Source organism: Macaca fascicularis, chromosome 2 (assembly GCF_037993035.2).
Source record: "Macaca fascicularis isolate 582-1 chromosome 2, T2T-MFA8v1.1".
Lineage (NCBI taxonomy): Eukaryota > Metazoa > Chordata > Mammalia > Primates > Cercopithecidae > Macaca > Macaca fascicularis.
In genome coordinates this window covers 147,674,183-147,696,987 of record NC_088376.1, presented here as the reverse complement: position 1 = coordinate 147,696,987, position 22,805 = coordinate 147,674,183, and the positions used below count along the sequence as shown (strand labels likewise).

The 22,805-nt window shown below is 38.8% G+C and overlaps 1 protein-coding gene across 50 annotated transcripts in view; it reads right to left on the bottom strand.

Moving 5' to 3' along the window:
* The window catches only part of SETD5 (SET domain containing 5), an 83,307-nt gene that overhangs the window by 47,575 nt on the left and 12,927 nt on the right, over positions 1–22,805 (bottom strand). For 27 of the 50 annotated variants that reach the window (XR_012431380.1, XR_012431378.1, XR_012431381.1 and 24 more), the window contains exons 2-4: positions 6,517–6,576; positions 1,718–1,904; positions 673–897 (exon numbers count right to left, since the gene is read on the bottom strand). Coding sequence is in view for 7 of the 50 variants with exons in the window: in XM_074032767.1 (XP_073888868.1) it covers positions 1,718–1,788 (71 nt within the window). In the remaining 43 variants the exon portion in view is untranslated. Of the gene's footprint in view, positions 1–672; positions 898–1,717; positions 1,905–4,882; positions 4,970–6,503; positions 6,577–10,046; positions 10,203–22,805 lie in introns of all 50 variants that reach the window. The other 23 variants (XR_012431379.1, XR_012431382.1, XM_074032769.1 and 20 more) reach the window with 4 other exon arrangements.

Sequence of the window (22,805 nt, the reverse complement as noted above, 5' to 3'; positions counted from 1 at the left end):
CTGGGTCTTTTATCTACTAATTCCAAACTTACTGGTTTAACCTCTTTGTTGAAATTTCTCACAAATGTTAATGCTATCTATCTACATAGTTAGACAATCTACATAGTACCAGGTTAGTAGCCGACTTTATAAAAACCTATAAACACAATACAACTAGGCTACCTACTAATGCAGGAAGAGTTTTAAGTACTTTATTTGGGGAAAGAGTTGTAAAATGGTAAGTCTCAGTTACTGATATAACTAAATACCTTTTGCATGCAAAAAACCCCAAACCAAACCAAAATAAAAAAAACAAAAGAAGAAAAAAGCTCTAGAAGAAACAAAATCAACCCTTCCCCACTCCCAACCCTCCTTTCTCCTTTTTATATGGGAAAAAGCCCAAACGCTGCTTTCCGTTTTAGACCACCCCAGAATATTATATACTATTTCTCAGGGTAGCTTTAAGTCTTCCTTTTTAAGGAACTCAGTCAACAGGTAAGTTATATTAGGTGGCTTTATGAAGAAATATACACAATCTTTAATAATACTGTTTTAAGGAAGAAAACCACTATTAATCAGGGTTGCCATTCAACCCAGAAATCTGGTTCAGTTGCTTTGCTTTGCTGAAGGGGGACGCATCCCCGGGGACTGTGAAAATGGCAAGAGAAACAGGGGAATTAGAGCAACACCCACCTCACTCAAGAAGTGGCTGTGGGATCAAGAGTCTGAACTGGACCTGAACATATTCAAAACACCAGGATTTTTCCAGCCCAGACCCTAATCCCTGGTACTGCCTGGAATAGACTTGGCTTCTGGGGGTGTGCTGCCCCCTAGGCCCCTTGGGTCTCTTTCGCTGGACTTTCACATCCTGGTGTAGTGCCACTTCGTCTTGAAAGGTAGGGGGCTTCCACTTCCTTTCTGTAAGCAAGGAAGATTGGGTACAAGGGAGGTAAAAGGACAACAGGGGGAATCTGTGAGCAGGGGGAATCTTGGACAACTTAAAAGAGAAGGGATACAAAAGACTAAAAATTTAAAAACTGTGAATAATATATATAAAAGTTGTATAATGAAGGCCTACCTTCATTGTCATTTGGCATTTACATTCTTCAAGAATTGAGAGTATAATTTTAGGGATTGGGCCTTTGGACAAACTCTGAATTCCTAAAGCTGCTCTTAGCTGAAAAGAAAGTTTGGTACCACTGATTTTGAAGGTCCTCTTTCTAGGCAATGAATATTATAAAAATAAACAGATGACACTGCTCTCCATGTTTTCTACCCCAGATGTCAGAAGGTCTAGGCAACCTGCCCATACAGTTTCGACCCCTTTACTCTAGAACAATGGGAAGTACATAGGAAGAGGACTTCAAGGAAAATCAGTTGGAAAGAACACCTTATCTCCCTCCATCAGAATAATCATTAACTCTACAGAAGCAGGTAGTAATACCTACTTTATTCTAATTTTCCCCACCCATTAAAATAAATGAGAATGAATTCCTACTTTGCAACTTTGGTTCTATTAATTATTTGCCCAGAAATACCCCTCTGAAAACTCTTCCTTCCCCTTCTAATTCCTTTTTTCCTCCAGCTTCAATGGGGGTAAAGGGAAAGGTCTAATGTTAATTATAGTGGGACAGGATCTGGTTAAGAAAATACTACATATTATCTTATTAGCTATCCATAAGAAAGTTGTCTCCACACAGACTGGTAATTTACCTACGACCTAGAAAGTAGCACTTACTCTGATCCAGCAGCCATATCTGAGTAGGATGTATCTGGTGTGGTGACTCCCAGAGGGATTGCAATGCTCATGACGTCCAACACAGCAGAGATTGGAAATCACGGGGTCCAATTAATGGAGACTGACCACTCTGAGAGTGGGGGTGAGCTGCAGAGCGTCATCCAACATGTTATGGACATGAGGAATCCTACAATAGAAAAGGAAAATATCTAGTAAAATAAATACCTAGTTATCAGATGGTTCTTTTTTTTTTTTTTTTTTTTTTTTGAGACGGAGTCTTGCTCTGTCACCCAGGCTGGAGTGCAGTGGCCGGATCTCAGCTCACTGCAAGCTCCGCCTCCCGGGTTTACGCCGGTCTCCTGCCTCAGCCTCCCGAGTAGCTGGGACTACAGGCGCCCGCCACCGCGCCCGGCTAGTTTTTTTGTATTTTTTAGTAGAGACGGGGTTTCACCGTGTTAGCCGGGATCGTCTCTCGATCTCCTGGCCTCGTGATCCGCCCGTCTCGGCCTCCCAAAGTGCTGGGATTACAGGCTTGAGCCACCGCGCCCGGCCCAGATGGTTCTTTAAGTTTATCTTAAATGCTACTGAATATTTTTCTGCATTCTTGAACAAGGCTTTTAAGGGATAGCTATAAAATAAATACAGCCACAGTGTCCCATGATTTACTATGCATTTCATTAATGTTTCACAAAGTAGGGGGCAAAAAGTTATGCTTACTTTTTTCTTCCTTTTCAGTTGAAGGGAAAGGAAGAGTCTGCCCATCTCACTAACCAACGCTTTCTCCCCATTCTAAAACTGCCCAAACAAAATTTTCTGGCAGCCTAGGATCTAGCAAACAAGTTTTAAGATAAAGGATGGTTATTAGAAATATCCTAGTTTACCTAAACTCTTTAAAAATTCAAGATCTTCATTTTTTTCCCTAGGCCACAAATAAACGCAGTTTCACAAGCAGTCAATAATGTTATTTCTTCCAAATTAAAAGAGATCAATTGGTTGTTTATACTTGATTGGAAACAGCTGTTTCTTACTGCCTTCTTTTGTCACTGAACACTCTCTTCCTTCTTTTAAATCATCTTAACTATAATTTTGGGAGAAGATGCAATCATCTTAGCAACTTTATTTGTGGGGTAATAATATGCTGCTAGATATGAACAAAAATGTAAACCAGGAGGAGGCTGTGCATGCGTGGGTGCAGAGGGTGTATGGGAAATCTCTGTATCTCCTGATGAATTTTCCTGTGAACCTAAAACTGCTCTAAAAAAGTCAATTGTTTTTTAAAAACAACGAAAAAAATCCCGAAATCATGAAGAGTACAGTTTCATGATAAAGACTAAAGAACTGTGTATGAAAAAGCAATGAGGATAGCTTGACATGGTGACCATAAACCAGTGAAATTTGGGAACAGAAAGACTCAGAAATTACTGAAGTAGAAAAAAAGCAAAAATAGATTAAGAGATTTGGAGGTATGGTGCAGAGGGAAACAAGTGTTCTTTGTGTGACTTTACATTAGTAGTTTTACAGTAGTGTAAAAAAACATCAAAAAGATGAAACAAAAAAGCATTTTATGTAGGGGGAATAAAGTCAATGTGAATGTCAAAGACCCATGTTTAACAAGGACTGTTGCAAAAAAGACTACAAAGAGAATCATGACTGATGCACTGATTCATAATAAGTCATTAGAACCATTATTAATACTAAAAAAGCTAAAGGAATTTAAAGTACATGATACCGACTGAATCAACCTAGAGGGTTAATGTAAATTTTATTTTTATTTTTTGAGACAGTTTCACTTTTGTTGCCCAGACTGAAGTGTAATGGTGCAATCTTGGCTCATTGCAACCTCTGCCTCCCGGTTTCAAGAGATTTTCCTGCCTCACCTTCTCAAGTAGCTGAGACTACAGGTGCCCGCCACCATGTCTGGCTAATTTTTGTATGTTTAGTAGACACAAAGTTTCACTATGTTGGCCAGGCATTCTCGAACTCCTGACCTCGGGTGATCCACCCACATCTCAGCCTCCCAAAGTGCTAGGATTATAGGCGTGAGCCACCGTGCCTGGCCGGTTAATGTAAATTTTAAATGATAGATGGTCTGAGATGCTCCAATCTTACTTTGATATACAAAGATTAATGCAAATAAAAAAAAATTGTGGGCTGGGTGCAGTGGTTCACAACTGTAATCCCAACACTTTAGGAGGCCGAGGTGGATCACTTGAGCCCAGGAATTTGAGACCAGCCGAGGCAACATAGTGAGACTCCACCTCTACAAAAATAGCAAAAAAAAAAAAAAAAAAAAAATCAGCCAGTCATGGTGATGTGCGCCTGTGTTCCCAGCTACTTGGGAGCTGAGGTGGGAGGATCACTTGAGCACAGGAGGTAGAGGCTGCGGTGAGCCATAATCATGCACTGCACTCCAGCCTGGATGATGAAGTGAGACCTCTGGGTATGATAATACGCCTGTTCCTATACCCAAATGGAGGTGACATATAGCTGGGCTGGCGAATGACTGGGCCAGGCGAAGTGGCTCATTCCTGTCATTCCAGCACTTTGAGAGGCTGAGGCAGGTGGATTGCTTGAGCTTGGGAGTTGGAGACCAGCCTGGGAAACATGGTTAGATCCTGTCTCTACTAAAAATACAAAAATTACCTGGTGTGGGCCAGGTGCGGTGGCTCATACCTGTAATCCCAGCATTTTGGGAGGCTAAGGTGGGTGGATCACCTGAGGTCCGGAATTCGAGACCAGCCTGGCCAATGTGGTGATACCCCTTCGCTACTAAAAACACAAAAATTAGCTGTAGTGGTGCACACCAGCAATCCCAGTTACTGAGGAGGCTGGGGCAGGAGAATCGCTTGAACCCAGGAGGGGGAGGTTGCAGTGAGGTGAGATCACACCACTGCACTCCAGCTTGTGCGTCAGAGTGAGACCCCATCTCAAAAAAAAAAAAAAAAAAAAAAAAAAAATCTGGTGTGGTGGCATGCACTTGTAGCCCCAGCCACTCAGGAGGCTGAGGTGGGAGGATTGCTTGAGCCTGGAAGGTGGAGGCTGCAGTGAGCTGAGATCGTGCCAGTGCACTCAGCCTGAGCAACAAAGTGAGACCCTGTCGCCAAAAAAAAAAAAAAAAAAAAAAAAGAAAAAAGAAAAAGTTTTTTGCCTTTAGGCCAGTCTTACACATGTATGTTTCCTTTCCCTAACAGTATATCCAAACAGAGACCTTGGTAGTACATCTTCTAAGCCTTTGGGAAACTGAAGTAAAATCTGTAAATGATAAAACAAGAACACTCATCAAGTAAACCCAAAAGACACAGTTAAATACTGGGGGCTGTTGGTTACAACTCTTTCTATTAGTATCACTGTATAATTCAGATTTTTAAAAAAGCCCCAAAACTGTCTGACCAGATAATCATAAGAAAGTCTGATTATCACCACACCTCCCCTGATCAGTAAAGGGAATCTGAATTGTGTTATATTTTCAGTAAAAGACTTAAACCAAAAACCGTACTCAACATCATTAAAAACCCTTTGTTGTAGCCATTACTATTGTATACCCATTTAAAAAATGCACGGTTTAATGGTGAAACCCCATCTCTACTAAAAATACAAAAATTAGCTGGGCATGTTGGCACATGCCTATGATCCATCCCAGCTACTTGGGAGGCTGAGGCACAAGAATCGTTTGAACCTGGGAAGCAGAGATTGCAGTGAGCTGAGACGGGGCCACTGCACTCCAGCCTAAGCAAAAGTGAGACTCTGTCTCCAAAAAAAAAAAAAAAAAGGTACAGTTTCCAGATAAAAGACAAGTTATAAACCCAAGATGATAGTTGATATTTTTCCTAGAGCAATTTTTAAAAGATATACTAAAAGGAAAAGATGGAAAAGTTCCTTCAGATAACATCTTAATGAGTGAATAAATGATTGCTACACCAACACAGCTATTTTGGATAGCTGATAAATAACTTTAAGAAACATTAAGTCAGCCGGGCGCAGTGGCTCACACCCAACACTTTGGGAGGCTGAGGTGGGCGGATCACCTGAGGTGAGGAGTTTAAGACCAGCCTGGCTAACACAGTGAAACCCAGTCTCCACTAAAAATACAAAAAAATTAGCCGGGCATGATGGCAGGCGCCTGTAATCCCAGCTATTTGGGAGGCTGAGGCAGGAGAATCTCTTGAACCCGGGAACCAGAGGTTGCAGTGAGTCGAGACCGCACCATTGCACTTCAACATGGGCAACAATAATGAAACTCCGTCTCAAAAAAAAAAAAAAAAAAAAAAAAAAAAAATTAAGTCAGTAACTATAAATTTCTATTTCATAAAAAATATTCCTTTTTCCTCGTGTCTAGTTTAACATGACTGCTTCATTCTTCTGATGAAAGCAACTATAATAGGTTAGCTTGACCATCTCATTCTAACTAACGATTTAATAATAATAAGGCTTCTTAATTCAAATTCTGTTAATAACCCCAAATTTCTCAAATATTACCCTAAGAATAGTTCCTTCCCTAAGTAACTCTCTGTAAAATGTCACTATTAAAATGTTAACTGAGGAACATTTAACAGATCATCCAAATGCAGTATTTTCTTATTATAATTTGTTTTTTCCTACCAGAATATAAACTCTATGAGGAAAGGGATTTTTATCCACTGCTGTAGTTCCAATGGCCAAAACAGTAACTGACACATAAAGAAGTTCAAGAAATATTTGCCAAGTAAATTATAATCACCATTTACTACAACATGATTCCAGCAGTCATTAAAATGCAAAAAATAAAACAGAAATTAAAAGGATTTACTTGGGTCAGTCACCTTTATATAGACTTCTGAATATGAAGTCCCCCCAAATTATCTGCTAGTAGTTCTGAAGACCTAGAAAAAGTTGAGACACAAATTAGTATAGAAAGAAATAACATTGATCAACACACAGAATGGAATTCTACAGCTATATTAACAATTTTGTTTCTGTATACTATCTTGCTTACCATCCTACATCTATACTATCTTGTTTACCACCCTACGTCCATCCAGCACTGAATTTTTTGCCCTTTAATCTTTAATTTTTCCATAAAGCCAGAAACGAGAGGGTAGGGAAGGAAATTATTTGACATAAATGGTAAATACTTCTGTCACTGGCTAATTCTTCCCCTTCCTTCAAATTAGAATTCTCTCTCATTTTCCAAGGGACTCCTTTTTCTCTCTCCTAAGAGGTGACTCCCTTCTCCACTGAACAGTTCTCAAATTCAGAGATCTTTAACCCGATGTCCGATAGCTGTCCAGCCAGACAAGGGCCCATCATCACCCATTAAATTACAAGTCCATATTTATTACTCCTTTCTTTCCCTTCATTCCACATCATCTAGTTTCTTGTCCTACTATAAAAAATAATGATGGCCGGGCACGGTGGCTCAAGCCTGTAATCCCAGCACTTTGGGAGGCCGAGACGGGCGGATCACGAGGTCAGGAGATCGAGACCATCCTGGCTAACACGGTGAAACCCCGTCTCTACTAAAAAATACAAAAAAACTAGCCGGGCGCGGTGGCGGGCGCCTGTAGTCCCAACTACTCGGGAGGCTGAGGCAGGAGAATGGCGTGAACCCGGGAGGCGGAGCTTGCAGTGAGCTGAGATCCGGCCACTGCACTCCAGCCTGGGCGGCAGAGCGAGACTCCGTCTCAAAAAAAAAAAAAAAAAAAAAGATAAAAGGGAGTCATTTCTATGTGTGGTCAAATGGAAACATGCTTAAAAAAGGGGGCTTAATTTTCTACCTTCCAAAAAGAAAGGTAAAATAGGTGATCCAGGACTTTGGGGGGAAAATGATCAGTATCCTTTAAGTCTCTGGTGTTTTTTCCAAAAAGTCAAATTTAACACTGGCCAGAGTTATTAACAGCTTAAAGATTAACATATCATAAACATGAAAAGAGTTGTTCATAGGATTCCAGTTACCAAGCATTAGAACACATGCATTTTATTTACGTTGATATTTTATGATTTCTAATTTTAAAAAACTGGAAAATAAGCTATTTTTTAGAAACAATTTAAAATAGTATACTCAGAATTAGAGAAAGAAAAAGTATCAAAGTAACAGTAAAAGGAAGGAAGAAATAAAGTACATCAAGGGAGAAGCAATAGCAAGTAAGAAAGAAAAAAGGAAAGGAGGAAAAGACAGAAATAGATGTGAGTGTACAGTATGGGGAAAATGCATCACAATTTCAAATTCTTATTAACTATTTCCCCAACAATCCATCAGAAACCTCAGGAACACTAGGTAAGTTCTCGGATTCAGAAACAGAGACAGCCTGTACCTTCCAGTAGTACCGAGTACTCTCTTTAGGAGGTGCCATTTACATACAGTTTCTAGGGGAAAGGATGTTAGATAGAACATGCCAGAAATGTTTCTTAAGGACCCCATCTTTTTAATTGGGTTCAGAAATGGCCAACAGTCTCTATATCATCATTCTGACAGTCTCTTCTCTATATGACTTGCTGAAAGCACAAGACCTGTATGATCTCCCTGGTCACTCACAGAGAAGACAAACAAAAAGTGTTTTATGAACAATTCCAACAGAGATTTCAGAAGAAGAAATTGCATCAGACAGGTGAGGCGGAAGCAGCTGGGAGACAAGAGTCCAATAAACAACCAATCCAATGAAAGAAATTCAGAACAAGTCTGCTTCAGTAATCCTGTGAAGAGGACTGGCAGGAAGAGGAGTGCCGCTTCAGAAAGAGAACAGGCCTCATATGCTTCAGACAGTCTTTGTACTGAGGCTGTGGACCTTGGCCATTCTCCCAGAAATGATGCAATCCTGATGAACAAGATCTGCTGCCAGAGAAACAATTGTTAACAGCCTATGCAGACAGCAACTCAGCCAAGGAGCAATCTCTGATCAACTCACTCCATAAACCAACAGAACGCCAAATCTCTCTTCCTCAATTTCAGTGTCTGACAAAACATAAGTGAACACAGTATATATTCAGATACATAAGAACAAGCCATTTTCTCAAAGTGTCCTTTTTCTTTTAATTTCTTTGGCTGTACAATATCCATTATTACATTTTAGATAAAATACTGAACATTTTTTACTTTTATAAATACAATTATCCAAGCATATCAACATAATAACATAAATATGAAAATGTATACTTATTTTCCTCATTCTCATAAGAAAACCTTTTTGGGAGGTAGTGGCTTCCCTAAGCATAAAAATTGCTCTGAAATCTATCATCCAGCTATAATATTTCAAGTAAAGACAAATATACACATATTCTAATTCAGAGACAGAAAATATATTTCATAGATATTTTTGAAATTAGATAAAAATCAATGTTAAATATTGGCATCTATTAGAGAAAAGAGAAAATCTAATCTTGCTTATGCTGACATACAAGGTAGACTAAGCAGTATCATCTCACAATAATAGTACTTATAACAATCACTTTTTTGAAGGGCAAAAATATTACTTCAGATCTTACTAAAGGATCAGATTATTTTAATCTTATGAGCCACAATTTACTAATTTAGAAACTAACTTAAAAATCCTCAATTTAATAATCTTCTCTAGACTTCTCATCTCCTAGGCCTGGTTTCTTTTTCAGAAGTTTTGGTATCAGGTTTTTCACACAGTATTATAAAATTATAAAAAGTTGTTTTTTCTCACTAAATAAATAAAATATCCTGTATAAAGCAGTTCTCTAAACTTCAACTAGCCAAGTCATAACTAACCAAATTTCTTCCTTTTGAAAGCAATAACCCTTAAACTGGGATTCATGAAAAAACACAAATATCTAAGATATATCCTGAAATAAATCTATTCAGCCCAATCTACTACTTCTATATACTACTAAATAACAAAAATGAACAGATACACAGAATAGCTCTAAAGCACTAAAAATACTTTAATAGGTCAATAAATGAAAAAATTTAACTCGGGAAGAGAAAAACACTTTTTGGGACTATTTCAAAAGGGTTAAAGTAGCTAATAATTTTTTAAAAATCCAATTTCTGAACTTGACTATTCAAAATTTTATTACATATAGGCTGAATTTCTTCTTAAATACATTTATAGTTCTTTGATTTATCTTTTGAATGACTTTACAAAACAGTAAAAAGGGGAAATGGGGAAAGAATATTGGGTTTTCTGGTATGATGATTTTTACTCTCTACATAATTTTTAAATCACAGAACAGTCCAAAATACAATAAATATATGACTGCTTATCTACATGACCAACTTTTATGAGAATGAATGTGGCAACTGCATTATATACTTATCTTCATCTTCATCTCAAAGTCAAATATCTCAAGTAAAATCACTGTAGCTGTACCATGACAAACAGCCTTTTACCTTAGGAGAAGAAAAGTATGCTAGGAAAAAGCACTATTAGAGGCTGGGTGCAGTGGCTCACATCTGTAATCCTAGCACTTTGGGAGGCTGAGGCAGGAGGATCGCTTGAACCCAGGAGTTCAAGACCAGCCTGGGCAACATAGTGAGACCCATCTCCTAAAAAAAAAGAAAAAAAGAAAAGAAAAAAAGGCACTATAATAGGAGTTAGGAGACTTGAGTTCTAGTCTACAACATAATTAGTGACCTCAGAAAAATCACTTTACATAGATGATCCCTAAATTCCTCAAAGTAAAATCTTCATTGTGTGTCTTCCTGCTCCAGATTTCTATGAATCCTGGCACTGCTGCCAACTAGCTTAGGAAATTCACAGAATGTCTCACAGTCTCAGTTTTCTCATCTGTACCCAAAAAAAAAAAAAAAAAAAAAAAAACCCCAAAAAACCAAAAAACACAAGAACAACAAAAACAACAAAAAAAACCTGTTGTGCTGACCCATAGGCACACATGGACTAGCATTTGCAGCAACTAAGAGCTTAAATAACTTTCTGGTCCCTTTGAGTATACGTGAAGAAAGAGGAGCTGCTGCTAATAACCGGAATATGGCTAAACACTGTTTTTATTCTTCTCCAAAAGCATGTATTTCAAGTTTGCTACAGCAGATAATGTGGAAAGAAAAAATGTGAGAAACATGAAAAAAAAAAAGAGAGAGAAGTGTGAAGCATTAGAAGAAACAAATATGAGTTACTGGAAAACAAAGAGATGAACTCTAAAAGAGCACTCAGAGATAAAGTGAAAAGTTTATGTATTTGGAACAGTATACATTAGGCTTATAATCTGAAGCAAATTAATGCAAGCAAAGAATTTAGGGGTTAAGGACTGAAGGGAAAAAAGAAAAGAGAGAAACACTGATTGGGATAAGCACTGGAGACAGGAAACACCATGATTTAGTAATTTAAAGCAAAAATAAAAATTTCCTTTTCCCCCATCTCTTCTACAATACCAGTTTATTCCTTTGCCTAAATTTACACTCACTCTAGGAGCTACTGAGCTTGGCATAATAAACTGATGTCTATAAGAAATCTAAGTTTACTAGAATAAAAGGCCATTAAAAGACAACTTAAAAAAATCCTACTTTAGTCTATATTAAGAATTTCCTTCTCCATAAAAGAGTATTATAGAGACCAAGTCATACTTAGTAGTATGTGCAGCAGAAGAAGGGAGTGGCAGTAGGATAAGATTACATACCAAAAATGATATAATTACTATTATTATCTAAATATTATGATTGTAAATTAACACTGAAGAAAAAGAAATATTTTATTTACAACCCATTTAACAATGATAAAAAGGTATTTACTGTTAAACTAACCAACAATACAGACTCTTTGTAACCTTAACAAGAATCAGGAAGATTTTAGACTTCTAAGTACCAAATAAAAATGATGCCCTCAAATAATTTAGACTGACTAAACCTCTTTAAAGAGTTATACTCTCAATACTTTCTGAAGGTTCTGTTCTACTGTGTTCTTAGGCTCAGAACATGTGTGAGACCAACGTACCAAACTAGAGTAGGAAAAGAACTTCTCGTATCTCTACACGTGCCTCCTCTGTTAATTCAGATCTTCTTCATTTTCAAACCCCAAAACGGGAGCCACTTTTACTTACTATAGATGAGGTGGGTTGTGCACACTTATGAGCCATTAATATCTGTATTTTTACTTTCATTAATTTAGGCAAAATTTCTCCAATCGATGAAGAAACAGAAATGAAGAAACAGAGCTACAAAAAGATTAGCTTGTATGAAGTCTACTACACACCTACAGTAGTAGAGTTCAGAGGAAAGAAAATTAAGATTTTAATGTATAGCTTCTGTTTATTATAGTAATTACTACTTACCTTAGATAGCAACATCTGAGTTATAACTAATTGTTTTTTATTTTTATTTTTGAGACAGGGTCTGTCACCCAGGTTGGAGTGCTCTGGTGCAATCACAGCTCACTGCAGCCTCAACCTCCTGGGCTCAAGCGATCCTTTCACCTTAGCCTCCCAAGTAGCTGGGACCACAGACACATACTGCCATGCCCAGCCTTGTTTTTATTAAGTACCAATTGGTGCTATGTTAGACAATTAGGTCTAGACAAAATTCCTGGCTGTCTTGGGATTTACATTATGTAGATTTGCTACTTTTTCATTCATTCATTCAACAAACATGAAGTGACTACTATTAATATACATATATATATAAATATAAACTATGTTAAGTGCTATTTTAAGAGGTTTATTTTATCCAATGTAGAAAAGGGTAGGCAACTTGCAAACTGTTTAGGTTTGCCTATGTGCCAAGTATTGCATTTATACAACCATGAAGGGGGAAAAAATCCTGTAAGTGGGCTGGGCGCGGTGGCTCATGCCTACAATCCCAGCACTTTGGGAGGCCGAGGCGGGGGGATCACCTGAGGTCAGGAGTTTGAAACCAGCCTGACCAACATGGTGAAATCCTGTCTCTACTAAAAATACAAAACAAGCTGGGTGTGGTGGCGCATGCCTCTAATCCCAGCTACTAGGGAGGCTGAGGCAGGAGAATCGCTTAAACCCAGGAGGCGGAGGAGGTTGCAGCGAGCCGAGATCACACCATTGCACTCCAGCCTGGGCAATAACAACAAAACTCCGTCTCAAAAAACAAACAAACAAATCCAGAAAGTGTGTCTTTAACAATTAATGAGTCAAACTCTGAAGGAAAACACCACCCTTGCCTGAATGGAAGAAATCCCTAACCCATTCCATAGTTTACCAGTGAAGGAGTCTCTTACAGAAATAAATTCTTGGGGTTGGGCGTGGTGGCTCAAGCCTGTAATCCCAGCACTTTGGGAGGCCGAGACGGGTGGATCACGAGGTCAGGAGATCGAGACCATCCTGGCTAACACGGTGAAACCCCGTCTCTACTAAAAAATACAAAAAACTAGGCAGGCGAGGTGGCGGGCGCCTATAGTCCCAGCTACTCGGGAGGCTGAGGAAGGAGAATGGCGTAAACCCGGGAGGTGGAGCTTGCAGTGAGCTGAGATCCGGCCACTGCACTCCAGCCTGGGCACAGAGCGAGACTCTGTCTCAAAAAAAAAAAAAAAAAAAAAAGAAATAAATTCTTTTATAAATCCCTTTTAAATTAGCTTAGACAAAGCTTATCATTGACTGGTCTCAAGGAAAATACTATGAAAAATGAAGGCCAATGGGCAGCAAGAATCCTCAAAGTACAGAAAAAAACCTGACTACACATGTTCTGTGATCATCTGGCAAACCATGTAGCTAAGTATACAGCAGGAAAAGAACTTAAAGCTTGGCCCAGCCCAGCGGCTCATGCCTGTAATCCCAGCACTTTGGGAGGCCAAGGCAGGTGGATTACTTGAGGCCAGGAGTTCGAGACCAGTCTGGCCAACATGACAAAACAGTCACTACGGAAAAAAAAAAAAAAAACTAGCCAGGCATGGTGGTGCACACCTGTAATCCCAACTACTTATGAGGCTGAGGCACGAGAATTGCTTGACACTGGGAGGCGGAGACTGCAGTGAGCTGAGATCACGCCACTGCCCTCCAGCCTTGGTGACAGAGCGAGACTCTGTCTCAGAAAAATCAGTATCAACAACAACTTACAGTTTAATAGTTCTAATATGCACAATAGGGTTCCCCTCCCCCATGAATGACTGTATCAATACAAATAATGCCTGGAAAAATATGCAAATATTACTATTAAAAAGTAGAAGTTAAATTCTCATGTAAGTGATAACCCTACTGCTCTGTAAACTGCTTTTTAAAATTCAGCAGCTATGAATTTTAATTCAGCATTAGATATGTTTCTATGAGTATGTACAAAACCACTAATTCCTCTTAAGCAAGTATTCTAGTCTATGCATCGACTATAATTTAAACCAGTCCTCTGCAGGTGGATGTTTATGATTGTTGCTGCTTTTCCATAACATATGCAATGTTGTGTTGAACGATCATGTACTTATACCTTTCTTTATACACATGCACAAATATTTCCTTGGGACAAATTCCTAGAAATGAAACTGCCAGAATGGCATGGGCATATTTATTAGTGATGACAAACCACCCTCCATAAAGTTAAAACCATTTTACATTTCCACAAACATTTAGGTTCTTGATAAACATGGTAGAAGGCTAAATTTCCTTAAATAATTTCCTTAAAAGAATTTTTCTTTCTGTTTTTTTTTTTTTTTTTTTTTTTTTTGAGACGGTGTCTTACTCTAACGCCCAGCTGGAATGAAATGGTATGACCATGGCTCACTGCAGCCTCAATCTCTCAGGCTCAAGGGATCCTCCCAGGTCAACTTCCTGAGTAGTTGAGACTACAGGTGCATACCACCACTCCCGGCTAATTTTTAAATTTTTTTGTAGTGACTGGGGTCTCACTATGTTGCCAGCGATGATCTCAAACTTCTGGGCTCTAAGCAGTCCTCCTGCCTGGGTCTCCCAAAGTGCTGGGATTACAGGCGTGAGTACCATGCCCAGTCTTAAAATAACTTCAATTCTCACTTTCCTCATACAGTCTTTTCCATAGAAGATTCTCTACATTCTAAAAGAAAACCCTAGGGCTGGGCACGGTTGCTCACGCCTGTAGTCCCATCACTTTGGGGGGCTGAGGCGGATGGCTCATTCGAGGTCAGGAGTTTGAGACCAGCCTGGTCTACATGGTGAAATCCCGTCTCTATTAAAAACACAAAAATCAGCCAGGCGTGGTGGTGGTCACCTGTAATCCCAGCTACTTGGGAGGCTGAGGCAGGAGAACCGCTTGAAGCCGGGAGGTGGAGGTTGCAGTGAGCCAAGATTACGCCACAGAACTCCAGAAACCCTAAAATGAAAGTTATCTGCAAATTCCCAATGTTTATCTATGTGATTCACTTTTTTTTTTTTTTGAGACGGAGTTTCGCTCTTGTTGCTCAGGTTGATGTGCGATGGCGTGATCTTGGCTCACTGCAACCTCCGCCTCCCGGGTTCAAGGAATTCTCCTGTCTCAGCCTCCTGAGTAGCTGGGATTACAGGTGTCCACTACCACACCCAGCTAATTATTGTATTTTTAGTAGACACGGGGTTTCACCATGCTGGCCAGGGTGGTCTCGAACTCCTGAGCTCAGGCGATCTGCCTGCTTCAGCCTACGAGATTCTCTTTTAAGACTACTACTGATTGGATGTCCTGTAAAATTCTTACACACTAAATATTAGATCTTGGTTGCATTTCTACAAATTTGGGCTGGGAGCTTCAAAATAAACCCTAGCTGAAGCAGTATTTCAGAACCAAAGTATTTTCTTATAGTTGTCCTTTGACATAATCTTTAATTCTTTTAATAGACTGCACTAAGCTCTAAATTTCTTTCCGTAATGAAAAAACTTATGCTAGCCATCTGTAATCTAGCTGGCATCTGTAGATGTCTGACTGCAAATGCAAGTAAGCTAGAAGATTTGAGTGCTTCGTTTCAAACAGATAATCAAAACTCTGTTCTAGCAGTTCTGCCTCAGAAGTATAAAATATGATGCTTCATTTTTAATCACCTTTGGAAAGAAACCTAGACATTATAAGAGACTTATCTTAGAACATGTGGGAAAAACTAAAGAAAATAATTAAAAAAAAAGAAAGACTTGGCCGGGCACGGTGGCTCACGCCTGTAATCCCAGCACTTTGGGAGGCCGAGGCGGGCGGATCAGGGGGTCAGGAGATCCAGACCATCCTGGCTAACACAGTGAAACCCCATCTCTACTAAAAATACAAAAAATTAGTCGGGCGTGGTGGGGGGCCCCTGTAGTCCCAGCTACTTGGGAGGCTGAGGCAGGAGAATGGCGTGAACCCAGGAGGCACAGCTTGCAGTGAGCGGAGATCATGCCACTGCACTCCAGCCTGGGCGACAGTGAGACTCCATCACAAAAAAAAAAAAAAAAAAAAAAAGACTTATCTATACTGATTTACTAAAAGACAGGAGACAAAATACAGACTTCATTTTCACTGTAGGAACAAAATCACTTGGTATACTCCATTTTGACACCCACATGGTCCAAATCCACGCCCTGGCCAAATAAAGGAAAAACCCCTTTTTCTTTTTTTGTTGTGCTGGCACTAGCAACTGACTGAGAGTCTGAGTGAAGAGCTATTCTCCTTTGAAACTTTTGCAGACTTTCAGAAATCCACATCAGTCGCCTCCCTATGATTTCAAGGTAGCATTATGTAATAGCAGTGAACCGGTCTCACTGCCTCTGGGGTGTGAACCCTCCAATCTACTCTACGTTCTTCCATGACGTTACCCCTTCTAGAACATAACTTTGGTTACTATCATTCCATTATTTGAAATCTACAAATAATGGTTTCCTTAATGCTTATTGGGCTAGTCCAAACTCCTTTGCCTGAATGGAACAAGAACTTTTTTGTTAATTAGCTACTAACCTGTTTTCTTCTTCTTCAAAACTTTGTTTACACTATTTATGCTTTTTTTATCTTTAAAAAAAAAAACACAAAACTTTAAGGTGAAAAACTTAAAATAAATATAAAACCAGAGAAAATCCCATAGTCCCTATCCAGCTTTAATCAACAATCAATTCACGGCCAATCTTAATTTATCTATAATCTCTCTTCCTCCCAGGATTAGTTTACAGCAAAATTCCAAAAATACCAGTTGTGTCTACGACATCTGGTGGGTGGAGCTATCCCTTGTTTATCCTTATAATGAGTATAAGGACACATAAGAGGGGCATGTTTATCATAATGATAGGTCATGGTGACAGGAAATCAAAGGTCATCATTCTTTAGCAAAAGTTCCAAAGAATAAAAAGCTTATGCAATTCAACAATTGCTAGATTTGCTGAGTAATGCTTAGGTTTTACAATTATACACTTACGGTTATTAAAAAAAGTCTTAATCATTGAAACATTTTAAGAAAAAAATCACTGTAAATTATTTTTATGATACAAGTTTGTTGATAAATTTCTTGCATTCTTGGGAATGCAAATTTCTCCTTAGAGCAGAGCTAACTGCTAGTATATACATAACCCACAGTTGTGACATAGCATTCCTGTATTTGCTATATGCCAATATCCAAAAATGAATGACACAGGAGAAACACCCCAAAGCAGGCAGACAGTGTGATATTCCATAAATCTGTGTACTAAAGATAAGGACTGATTATATCACAAAAGTGATGGCTCACATTTGAGGTAGATGACTAGCTGTTCTTATTTTTAGTGAGCAACCTCTTAGAGTACTTGGAGTCTTAGAGTGCTGACAGACTTAGGGCAAAAAGGCTCACCCACTCTGAGGCACACCTTCCAATGGAAAAACGACTCAATAATAACACTAAGTGTCACAAACCAAAAATATTTTGGGTGCATGTGGAAGATTCCTATTTGAACAACAAAAAAAATTACAAAGAAAGTAGCCAGGCGTGGTGATGCACACCTGCAGTCCCAGCTACTCAGGAGGCTGAAGTGGGAGGATGGCTTGAGCTTGGGAGATGGAGCTTGCAATGAGTTGAGACTGCACTGCTGCACTCCAGCCTAGGCAACAGAACCAGAGCCTGTCTAAAAAACAAAGAAACAAAAACTTTAACAGCAATGGGGTTAGGCAGGGTGGCTCACACCTGTATCCCAGTGCTTTGGGAGGCTGACTTAGGAGAATCACTTGAGGCCAGGAGTTTGAGGCCACCCTGGGCAACACAATAAGACAGCCAGGAGTGGTGGTGCATACCTGTAGTCCTACTTATTTAGGAGGCTGAGGTGGGAGGATCCCGATCCCTTGAGCCTAACTAAGAGTTGAGACTGCAGTGAGCTATGACTGTGCCACTGCACTCCAGTCTGGGTGACAAGATCCTGTCTCTAAAATTAAAAAAAAAAAAAAAAAAAGTAACAGCAATGGAAGACAATGACCAACTCAAACAAATACTAATATACGTCTAATAGGTTACTGAGCAAAATAAAATCTTTGAAATGGTGAGCACATTTGTCTTCCTAGAAGCCCATGAGGCCAATGTCTTTGGATCAGCTAGCTAGTGGCTTGTTATGAGATCCAGGACCTTCAATAGTTCCCGTCATCTAAAGCATTAAAAATATTTAACTTATAGATTACAAAAACTTTCTCTGGAAATCTTAATATGAAAAATGTTTTTAAAGCCTTGACACATATGCTCATCTTTGATCCAGTTTCAATAAACATTTCAACTGTATTTGGGCCAAAATGCTCATGTCATCAATTAACTTATAATAAATTAGTCCCAGGAAACTGATAAAATAGTACTTTTTAGTTAGGAATACAACTGGTATAAACTGCTTTAATTCTTATGCAAAATATAATTACAACCATATACCATATTCAAACTTTCCCATTTATGTTACTGTCTCTTTTAATAATGTCTGTTAGTTTTCCTGTCATATCAGTTTGACCCCAAACAAAGCCCAGAATTCTAGCACTAAACAGAGTGAAGCAAAACACAGACTATCTCGGATTTCCATAAATTTGCTATTTTCCTTTTCATTAAAACGTCTATTTATAAACTTATTTTTCCTCAGTAAAATACTTCTAAATCCTGAACATTATTGTTTTCGAATACTGTATTTCCTTTTCCAATACTCAGTAACCAATAATAAAAACATTAAAAAAAAAATCCATGCCCCAAATTTTTAACAAATCCATTGCAGACCACCATTAATAACCTAAAAGCAGTGGTTCTCAATCTTTTGGAGAAAAATGCTTGTTTTTTCTTCTAAGTTTAAAAATATTCCATCTGTTGATGAGGAAAATACAGTAAAAAAATATACTACGGAGAATTAGTAATTCTTCTGCACAATATCCTTCTATTTTATGTCCTTAAGGACCATTTAGCCAAGACAGGACTAAACGATGCATATCTTGGTAAATACATGGAATGATACTACTAGGGGGAAAAAGGGAAACCAAGATCCCTGCTCTAGAAAGGGCACCCCTTTCGCCTGTTGTGTCAAGCAGCAAACTGTCATTAAGCAGCCTTGTAGAAGCAATGATAGTCTCATACACATCCCTGAATTCTTAAAAACAACATGCACAGACCCGCCCCTGCCAAAAAACACACACGACCAACAGCTCTTCAATGAATTAAGAATTTCTTAAGAATCTACTGAGATTCAAGACGGCTTTTCACATTTTGAATTCCAACTCTTCCTACATCTGAATATGAAAGTAAAAAGGAAATCTAGTAGCAACCCATTTGTTCTTGTACCAATATTCAAAAACATCCTAGGCATAACCACTTTGTGATTGTTTTTCTAGAAAATTTCAAACTTAATACTTAGCTATTATTTGAGCACACATACTAATTCCTTAGAAAACTACAGAGATAAAATCTGACATAAAACTTCCAGGTCTCGGCCAGGCGCGGTGGCTCACGCCTGTAATTCCAGCACTTTGGGAGGCCACGGCGGGCAGATGACGAGGTCGAGTTTGAAATCATCCTGGACAAAATGGTGAAACCCCATCTCTACTAAAAATACAAAAATTAGCTGGGTGTGGTGACGGGCGCCTGTAGTCCTAGCTACTAGAGAGGCTGAGGCAGGAGAATCGCCTGAATGCAGGAGGCGGAGGTTGCAGTGAGAAGAGATCACGCCACTGCACTCCAGCCTGGGAGACAGAGCCAGACTCTGTCTCAAAAAACAAACAAATAAAAAAATGAAACTCCTAGGTCTCCGCTGTATATTCTTTCCTGAACTGCAGCCAGTCAGGGATAAAGGAAGTCCCAAACTGATTGAAAGGCAAGGTATTATGTTTGGAAGAGGCTAATTAACTTAAGAAAATACACACACACACACACACACACACACACACACACACACGCTAGAATTTACAATCACTCCAGCAAGGGATAACATCTGAAAAACATTCATCCTCTTCCTTTATCTGTGTTCCAGATCCAGAAGGCCCATGCAATTCTAGGCAAAGAATCCTAGAGAAAAAAGATCAAAACTACAGATGGGCAGCAATAAAGTCAGGGGGAGAGAGAAAGGCAGATTATATCAGTGGAAGGCTCCTTAAATAAGGTCTGATATTTATAAGATACCTTTCCAGAAATTCAACCATATCATAAAATGTTACCTATTGCATACTGAATACACTATTTCATTAATTAATCTATTTGCTTCCTCAATCTTCTGTTCAGGATTGCTCTCCAGAATCTGTATAGACTTCTTTATAATATTAAAATTTCCCTCTTAGTATAAACTCATTATATATCTACGTAGGCTACTCTATTTTTCTGTTGATTGGAAATAGCAGGTGATGATCAGGAGAGGAAATGGGCTCAGAGGGCAAGCAGTACCAACAGGGAAAGACTGAAACATCTGATTATGTTCACTAGTCTGCATTACCAGGACCCATATAGTCAAGTCTACGAATACTTTTATTTTAAAATTTAAAACTTTCTATTATGGGCTGGGCATGGTGGTTCATGTCTGTAATCCCAAAGCTTTGGGAAGCTGAGGCATGAGAATCTCTTGAGGCCAGGAGTTCAAGTCCAGCTGGGCAACATAACAAGATCCTGTTTCAAATAAAGTATGAAAGTAAAATGGTATAAAGAAGTCCATTTATTCTTTTATCCAGTATCAACAATGACCAACTAATAAGTTGTCTGTTTCATCTATTATCTCCTCTCTATCTAAAGCAAACCCCAGACAACATTTCATTTCATACACAAATATTCTGGCATGTATCTCCAAAAGATAAAGACTTGTTTAAAAAAAAAAAATGTGGGCTGGGCATGATGGCTTATGCCTGTAATCCCAGAGCTTTGGGAGGCTGAGGCGTGAGACCACTTGAGGCCAGGAGTTCAATCAAGACCAGCCTGGGCAACATAGTGAGACCCCCACCTGTATGAGCTATTTTTTAAAAAAATTAGCTGGGTGTGGTAGCACATACCTGTAGTCCTAGCTACATTGGAGGCTGAGGTGGGAGGACTGCTTGAGCCCAGTGGTTTAAGGTTAGAATGAACTATGATTGTGCCACTGCACTCTAGCCTGGGCGACAGAGTAGGACCCTATCTCTAAAAAAATAAAAATAAAAATAAAACCCCAAAAACGTGCATTGTAGTTTGATGCTTATTTTTTTTTGGTGGTGGGGGAAGAGGAAAGATAACTTTAGTGTACCATTTTGACCTTTCCTAAAATACTATCTTCTAATCTGAATTCCTTATAGCACTCTATAACCTCACTCCAACCCCAAAGTATTAAAAAACAAAAAACACAAACAACAACAGCAACAACAAAAAACCTGAACTAATGAACAATCTGGTGTTATGTATCTTACTTTGAGGGCACGTAAAGGCAAATGTATCTCAAAATTCTAGAGTTAAACAAAAAAACCACCTGTGACTCTGGTCAGCATACAAATACCCTAAAGCCACTTCAAATAATACAATTTCAGGATCCAGTGTTTGTAAAGGACCCTGGATTCTGAAAAGGAGACTTATTTCCTTAAAACTTTATTAAATTTTTAAATGTGGTTATATTTATATAGTAAGCACTGGTATACTTGTGAAGTCAGAGGCCTCAAATTTTAACTAGATACCAATTATTCCTTTGTTAACAGTTGGTTCTTTTCATATAACCAATGAAGTATTGAAAATCAGGTGTTATTTACAGCATATGAACACTACTAATTCTAAGTAAAGTTCAGACAGACTTTAGAGAACTGATCAAATACTTGTAACAATAACCACTTCCAAAACAAAGGCAGCATTTACTGGATGCTTATGTTGCACCAGCCACTGTTTCTTTAACTACTTTTCATGCATTAGCTCATATAAAGCTCGCATGTTTAGGAGAAAAGTATTATTCCTATTAGGCCAACGAATTAAACTCATCTTGGCCAAAGCCAAAGCAAGAAAAAACCACAGCTAGAATACTCATTCTTAATCACTGTTTCTTCACCTTTGGCATATCTTGATTTAGTATTTTTAAAGACTATATTAGTTATTAGAAAAGTGACGTATTGCTGAAATATGATAACTTTAAGATACTGTAATTAGGAAGGATAAAATAGATTTAATATTTAACAGGTGCAAGACTTTTAAAGTTTTAATATTTTATTTAAAACACATAAAATCAAATAACTTGGATTTTAAATGACAAAGTTAAAAAATATATGACATCCTTTCTAAATAACACACATTTCAGGTCTAAGGGCAAACCATTCAAGAAATGTTAACTGATGAGCTCTCTACTTCAAGTAACACCAGTGTCCCAAGTGTACCTGAAATTCCCAGACACAAATATGGTCTGGAACTTCAAGAGAGAGAATTTTGGCCAGGCACAGTGGCTCACGCCTGTAATCCCAGCAGTTTGGGAGGCTGAGGTGGGTGGATCACCTGAGGTCAGGAGTTTGAGACCAGCCTGACCAACAAGCAGAAACGCTTTCTCTACTAAAAATACAAAAATTAGCTGGGCATGGTGGCAGGCGCCTGTAGTCCCAGCTACTCAGGAGGCTGTGACAGGAGAATTGCTTCAACCCGGGACACCCAGGTTGCAGTGAGCTGAGATCATGCCACTGCACTCCAGGCTGGGACACACAGCGAGACTCCATCTCAAAAAACAAAAAGAGAATTTTTACTAGAGAAAGAAAGTCTCTTATCTCAAACTGTTTACATTAAGCCAAGAAATTCTGGTTCCCCCAAAAAAAAAAAAAAAAAAAAAAAAAGAACAGAAATTTCCACATTCCTCTTCTACAGTGTGAAAATACTAGTTACTG